The sequence below is a fragment of the Pinus tabuliformis genome, chromosome 7 (assembly GCF_031772625.1).
Source record: "Pinus tabuliformis cultivar Carrire ecotype Pingquan chromosome 7, CPIR1, whole genome shotgun sequence".
Lineage (NCBI taxonomy): Eukaryota > Viridiplantae > Streptophyta > Pinopsida > Pinales > Pinaceae > Pinus > Pinus tabuliformis.
In genome coordinates, this window is record NC_142293.1 from 1,729,288,845 (window position 1) to 1,729,296,240 (window position 7,396).

At 38.8% G+C, this 7,396-nt stretch overlaps 1 protein-coding gene and 1 long non-coding RNA gene across 2 annotated transcripts; one reads left to right on the top strand and one right to left on the bottom strand.

The window, feature by feature from the left end:
* Positions 1 to 1,404: 1,404 nt before the first annotated feature.
* Positions 1,405 to 3,570, top strand: LOC149255241 (dehydrogenase/reductase SDR family member FEY-like). The gene is made up of 7 exons (XM_089454991.1): positions 1,405 to 1,497; positions 1,579 to 1,721; positions 2,250 to 2,388; positions 2,493 to 2,594; positions 2,919 to 2,998; positions 3,110 to 3,170; positions 3,262 to 3,570. The coding sequence occupies exons 1-7, from the start codon at positions 1,405 to 1,407 to the stop codon at positions 3,568 to 3,570; spliced, it is 927 nt and encodes a 308-aa protein (XP_089311117.1).
* A 1,757-nt stretch (positions 3,571 to 5,327) lies between these two features.
* On the bottom strand, positions 5,328 to 7,152 carry LOC149255242 (uncharacterized). The gene is made up of 2 exons (XR_016266345.1): positions 6,140 to 7,152; positions 5,328 to 5,963 (listed from the first exon to the last, which is right to left on the bottom strand). It is a non-coding gene; the product is annotated as an uncharacterized LOC149255242 (long non-coding RNA).
* Between the last annotated feature and the right edge of the window lie 244 nt (positions 7,153 to 7,396).

The following is a 7,396-nucleotide window of genomic DNA, read 5'->3' on the forward strand; positions in this document are numbered from 1 at the left end:
TTAGTTTTGAACTCATAAGATCGAGAACTCTATGTCGTATCCTCGCAAGTCTCAGCATAAGTAAAATAAGGATTACAGCATAAGTAAAATAAGGATTACAAGGTGAACAATTTAAAACCCTCAATCATTTATTTTTGGGCCGGTCACATGGAAAAGATGAAGTCTACAGGTTCATCAAGTAAAGTGTCGAAATTGGGTAGAAATTACTGAAATGAACCTATATCTTTCAATGATGTTTTCAAAATCTCAAGTTCAGTTCAAGATAACCACCGAATATTAGCATCAGGAAATGTGGTTTGTATTTTTAGGACTAAGAAGCTATATAAATTACCCAACAGTCATTTGATCTAGCAATGTGGAATTTTGGTTTTCGAAGAATTGACATTGAAATTAACATGATGAAACCTTGGTATTATATTGCTCAAGTTACAGTGTTTTCCTGAAAATTACATTCTAATGAGCACGTAAAGCATGCATCATTAACAACGAGTTCGGGTCTAGTAGGGGTTTATATTTAAATCACCGCCAGATAAAGTGACAAGTTACAACACAACACATCATTATTAATGATGCTGATTAATGCTTTGTTTATATTGTTCACCTTTAATATGGTGTTTTTCTCTCTCCTCGTTTCTTATATGCGAAACCTCCAAACTTCGTTTCTCGTACCGTTCTCGTTTCCCGTTTCCCGTTTCTCGTAACATAGATCAAAAGATATGCCATATTATTGATTCCTTTTTAGCTCAGCAATCGTCCAAGGCACCAACTAAAGTGTCAACAGAAATGATGAAGGATCATGTCTTTCTCCTGATACCTTTGCAGTATTGTTCTCATTCATTGGTGATTCCAGGTTTGGGACGTTTGACAAATTCCAAAAATCGTCAATGAAAATATTGGCGCAACGCATTTCGATTGGAATGTCAACTGAATTGGATAAAAATTCATCCATGGCAATAACAAATCTCATTGCAAGGTGAAAATATAATAGATGACTAACATTGTTTTTGTTCAGATCAACAGAGTCTCAGTGGCACAAACAGCACGTAACTTACGTTAAGCGGTTGGGCCAAACAGCTTATCTAGCAATCAATGGTCAAGATTGGTCTGGGGGCACCCTCCCCAATTTTCTAAAACCACCAAACATGCCCCCGAAGGCAGGAAAGGGTTTAACTACTTGCAAACTGCTGACATATGAATGAATATGACAGCGGGACCCACGCACCATCCACGTCCATCATCATTCTCAATAGTCGTGTGTTGAAGATTTAATCCCACCTTTATTAATTTGTTCAATGTATTATGATTTTAAGTAGCATATCCCGAAAGGGGGATAAGGAACGCCAAATAGTTCCATTAATTTTTTTAAAGTTCAGAGGGCTTGCAATGGTTGGTGCCCATGTTATAATGGCTTGTCGCAACACAAAAATTGCTTCAGAGCTTGTACAGGAATGGCAGCGACCACAAAAGCAAGCCAATAGAGATCCCCTCGCAATAGAAGTATGGGCTCACTATAATTATAATCTTGATTTGCTCCAGTATATCACTTGTCTTCGTCTATTATAAGTCCATGCTCAGCAGATCACGGCACTGGAGCTCATGTCATTGCCATCAGTAAGATCCTTTGCTGCCAATCTGGTGTCCTGTCAAGCACCCCCCTCACATTTTCATGAACAATGCCAAACTTTACAGAATGAACAATGCCGAACTGTACAGAATGGGAGGTATGTATATGTGAATCATTAGTTGATGACATAGCTTTTTTTTGTTAGGATCACTAAACACGGAGAAAAGTGGTTGATCACTAAACACGGAGAGAAGGGGTTGTTTTAAAAGACTCCATTATTTGGATTCCATTTGTCATGGGACCAATAAACCTAGAATTTTTCTATTTTTAAATATGCTATATTACACATAAAATACCATAGGCAAAACATGGATTCATCATTCAAGCTCCACTTGACCGAGTCAAGTTTAAGCAAACCACCCTAACATTCTTGAGCATTCATGAGATTGAAGAATAACAGTCCGAATAATTTACAGACCACCCTAACATTCTTGAGCATTCATGAGATTGAAGAATAACAGTCTGAATAATTTACAAGGATTCATAAAATTCTTAATACTGTAAATAAAACACTTTTCTGTTTCTGATTCTAACTTCCCAAAAAATTAACCAAATGATTTCACATAACCTCTAAAATTTTCAATACAACAGAGTGTTTTGATATTTTAAAACGACATGCTTGCAGAGCCACACAGTTCTCTAAGGATGGCAACGAGCAGTACATGCAAGTAAATCATCTGGGACCTACATTCCTAACAATCCTCCTCCTATCTTTACTTCTCAAAGCTGGAGGTGCTTCAAGAATTGTTAATGTAAATTCTGTGGTATGATATTAATCAACCTTGGTGCCCTGCTCTGTAATTTTCATGAAATTTTGATGCTTCCTAAGGTTTAATGCCCATCGTGTCTTCATTATTAATCTGTCCAGACCCACCATTGCGGAGTAGTAGACCCTCAGGATCTCAATCTCAAGTTGAAGAAAAACAGTTTCAACTGCACTGCTGCTTACGGTGCAAGCAAACTTGCTCACGTATGTAAAACTACGACTTTGTACTGCACCACTTGTGTTATACTAGTTTTTACATTCCAATGTAGGTATGTTACTAATGCAAATCTCAGGGTAAAAGTTTTGGGTTCTTTGAAGGTTTAAAGTACTGATAGACTTAACCTGCTATGAGTTGGTTATAACCCTTGGTAATAAACATACGCTTTCTTGAATGTAATGTTTACTTAGTAATTTGCCTGTTCATGTACCAGTTGATGACCTGCTATGAGTTGGTTATAACCCTTGGTCATAAACATACGCTTTCTTAACTGTAATGTTTACTTATTTATTTGCATGTTCATGTACCAGTTCATGTTCCTTTCAGTACTATTCAACAAGCTTCCACCCAATGCTGAAATCGATGTGATATTTGTTCATCCAGGAGTTGAGTACAAATCTGGTTTGTTCCACAACACTACAATATGAAACTTATTTCTATGTTTTCTTTCTATGTCAAGTCTTGTTTCAGATATTGAATGATTGTTTTGTGAATCTCACAGCTCGGAGTTAAAGCAAGTCATTACAGCAACAAATCCTTCTGGAGATTTGATGCTGCAGAAGGTGCTTCTCCCATATATATATAGTCTAATAATTCCCAAGTTTCACCAGCCTGAGAATTTGTGATCTCATGGGATTGTTTTCCATTTAACAGGAGTACGAAGTGTTTTGTTCTGTGCAACAACTGCAAATGTTCCCAAAAATGATACTAATCAGATTCATAGAATTGGTGGAGAGGACAATCAGGATACCCGTACTAACTCTGCATATTACAGATATGATTACAAATCAACAAAAGTTTGCAGGCAAGCAAACGACTGGACCCGTTGCTCTCCAAGTGTGGGATAAAACGCTGGGGCTTTTGGGCGTTTCCCTTGCCAGTATTGACATTGCAAATCTCTGCAATCAGTCCACTACTTTACTGGATACAGATTTTTCAAGAGAGCAGTCTATGTGTAGATAAGAGGCTTTGAAAGATATCAAGCAAGGCCTACACCAAAAGAAAGAAAGTCTGGAAAAGTTTGAAAAATATGTGACAAAGATGATTAATGAGTGCACCATTTCTTCAGGTGTTTTGTGAGAAGGGAGCAATTTCATAACATGGTGGCAAGACTATAAGAAAATTCAATCAGTTGAATGGAAATTAAGCTCTCCATCGTATGAGATAATGGAAACAACATGTTGGAAGAGATGAATGTACAAAATTTGCAGGTAGAAATGTATTTTTACTTGGAATTTACAAATGGGGAATTTCATGACACGGTGAGTTGAGAAGAATGTACAAATTCTGTAGGTAGAAATCTATTTTTAATTAGATTTTACAAATGGGGATTTCATAACGCAACAAATTCTAATTCCCAGGTACTTAAATAGATACAAGGCTCAAACAGATCTATGGTGGTGACAAATGTTTATAAAAAACATGAAGATCATTGTATATGTCAGAATTACTGAAGTTCAAGCAATTTTCTTCTAGACAATCGCTGAACACAGTTCCTTCGTGTTGTCACCTGTACTACTTACAATTCAACATTATGCAACATGTACAATCATCAACTATACTGTTCTATTACATTAGGAGATGAGATCTCTTACCTACTTACCTATCAACAATACTGTTCTATTACATTAGAAGATGAGATCTCTTACCTACTTACCTTGCATGGTTCGGGAAGTCATGTTCATGTTACAAATTGCAAGGGTCAATTTATATGAAATTGTGAGGCTTTTGCATGTGCTATTTGGTAATGTATTGGCCTCAAACAAAATCTGACAGGAGCTCTTATTAAATTGCTAATAAGTCTAAACACATTCAAGGACAATCAGAGAAGGAATCCCTGATATCATACACAACGAGAGCCTCTTGGCCCAAACATGTTCGGATTTTTCCTTTATAATGTGAGATGGACAATTTGATCACTCAATCCCATGGCAATGAAAACATTTCGACCTATGTATGAACGACAGCAAAATGGAACAAGGTCCCTCAAATATCAGATTTTTGGCATGTAAAACAGACGTTTAGGTACTGAATGTGAAGTTTTCCAACATCAAATTTAGAAAATAAATGATTTTTTTAATGCATTTGCAATGTGCATCTGATCTGCCATGAACAATAGATGCTTTCCGCTAATTTAATCAGGTTTTGCTTCCTTCAATTGCAATTAAACAGTAGAATTTCAAAGAAAAATGATGCGACAGGTGCCTTCCAAATTTGATTGAGATACTAAAATCTTCCACTGGGCATCTGTTGAAAGGGAAGTTGTCGGAATTAGAGGACGATCTGGGCCTTTGTCTGGTGTTTTCGACTATTTTGAGAAAAAAGGCATCGACCAGTGAACTAGACGATTCACAAGAATCAACGTAAATACAACAATTTCCCTATCCTAAAAGCTCCTCCAAATATACACATTTGAAAAGTAGTTCAAATCCCACAGCTCTTTGTACTTCAGAGATAACACAATGGGGTTTCGCTTAGTTAGTCCAATTCCTTCATTATCCCCAGTGGAAGAATTGTGGAGAACTAACAACCCATAGCCATCACTCCGCCTTTTGTACACTAGGTTGATTTAACCTACAAGCTTTTCTTAACTATTAGAAAGAAGCAGCAGTCTATAGATCTCTGAGAAGGTACCAACATATAAGCTTACGTAAGCCAAACAAGGAAGCTTGGAGTTTCAATTCAGCATACCACTCTTGATGTCACGGAAAACATAGAAGTCATGACCCACATTGCTTAACATTTTCAATGCTTGATCAAGTGTCAGAGTAGGCATCTCAAAGTACTTGACTTTTATAATATTCATTTGGACAAATCTTCCGGGGTTGTAAAGCTTGAAACCAAGGTCAAATAAGCACTGCCTTGTCTTGTTTTCCACTTTGTGATGATTAACTATTTCAATTCAGAGCCCTTACAAAACCAAGAGAGTTAAGAATCGAGATACAAGAGGTTAACCCAATGCATCCCAAACTTTTAGTTACCACTAAGGAAGAAATATGAAAATGAGAAAGACTGAAAAAAAGTTGAGAATTGTGAGATGCACTCCGTTGTCACCATAGATGCTTTCACTACAAGGGCTTACAGTGGGAATAGAAATGTAAAATCTACCTTACCTCGGGCAAATCATCCTGTTATTTTTGTAGAATAAGATCCAAGCCTACTATCTCAGTGGTCAACACCTACCCAGGTCAAGAAATATGCCGATCTTTGGCTGGACAGCCTCGTCCTCCATCCTTCTCCTTGATTTTCTGCAATTTTCGTCGAATTATGTTAGACATGTTGTCTATGCTTGGATACATATCACTTGCCTCTTCTTCTCCTCTATCAACTCCATGCTTATTGGTGAAAATGGTTACCTATAAGAGTGTTGATGTAAGTCAATCCCATGGATGAAGTTGATGACAAAAATGCCCTTTTTATTTCACTTAAAAAGATGGAACCCATTATTTTCCAGTCACAAACAGAAAGGAATCAGTGTACTTCCATAGTGGATTTACCTTCCAACACACAAGTCAGACTAATAGAATATTACCTCTTAGCCCCTTTGAGTGGCTTTGTCAGATCCTTTCATAGAAGGGAAAACCATGATCTCAATGTGGGTGCCTAATAAACATGGAGTTCAATTTGAGCACTGAAATTCACCAGGTCAGAATCGATTAGCTAGAAAGAAAAAGAAATGGCATTGCAAGTAAGCCGTGTTCCATACAGCCACGACATTTCTCAGATTAACTCATTCAGGATGTATAACACGTTGCACTCGACCATAACGTGGGTGTTTTTTTTGTGATACAAGTGATTCGAGAAGAATTTGGGTTTGACCTAGGGTTAGTGGGTTGAACCCATCCCTGTACCTAGTATCTTAAGCGTCATAACATTTAGTAGGCAGAAGTTGCGAAAAGGAAATAAGGAGTTCGATTCCTAGCATAAACAATATAGCTCTCAACATGGAGGCCATAGGTGGGTAGGAGATAAAACAGGTTCTTGGTTTGAGACGTTTAAAACCTAGATAGCAAGGACAGATAGGCAAAAGCACATGGACAGAGTGTTGGTGGTGCCAAGATGACCAACCACTCGCTATGCAAGGACAGATAGGCAAAAGCACATGGACAGGGTGGTGGTAGTGCCAAGATGACCAACCACTCACGGCATCGCAAAACGCCGCCGCCGGGTCATCTGCCATCGCTGGAGCTCCACCCGTTCCATTGCAGTGATTACTGTTCTCATTTGTGGCAGCAGCGGGGATTTTGACGAGAGCATCCCAGTCAAGCATGGCGTGAGGTCCCCTTGCAGCGGGGGAGCTGAGTGGAGGCGCAATTGGTGCACCATTGAAGGTTCCAATAGGCAGAAGCCCACGACCAGAACCCCCAGTTCCAACGCCGCCACCGCCACGAAGATTTTTCAACCAGGGGATGAGATAGCCATCTGATAAGAGGGGTCGGGTCTTGGAAACGAGGACAAACAATCATGTCTGCGTTGGAGTAAAATGAGTGTGCCGAGGAAGGAGATTTCCATTATAGCGTCGAATCATTATCCAACGAGCTTGCTCAGAGATTCGTCACTTGTGGCATGGATAGGTGGCAATCCTAATAAAGTACCTCCTTCAATGCACCGCCTTATGCACGCAGATGGACAGACAGGTCAGATTGAAACGGCTTAATTTTTTGTGGTTTTATGATGTCGCTTCATCAACCAGCGGCAGTAAGTGGTTTTAGACAGAGGACACTTGGCAGCCTGTAAGTGGCTATGGACAGACGGCGAAGCATTACAGTGAACTACTCCCTTCAAAAAC

Bases quoted from the DNA above. Each gene is read 5' to 3' on its own strand.
- LOC149255241 (XM_089454991.1), top strand. From the start codon at position 1,405: ATGGCTTGTCGCAACACAAAAATTGCTTCAGAGCTTGTACAGGAATGG. The intron at 1,722-2,249 runs GTATGTATATGT...ACATGCTTGCAG, and splicing joins CGAACTGTACAGAATGGGAG to AGCCACACAGTTCTCTAAGG. The intron at 2,595-2,918 runs GTATGTAAAACT...TTCATGTACCAG, and splicing joins GTGCAAGCAAACTTGCTCAC to TTCATGTTCCTTTCAGTACT.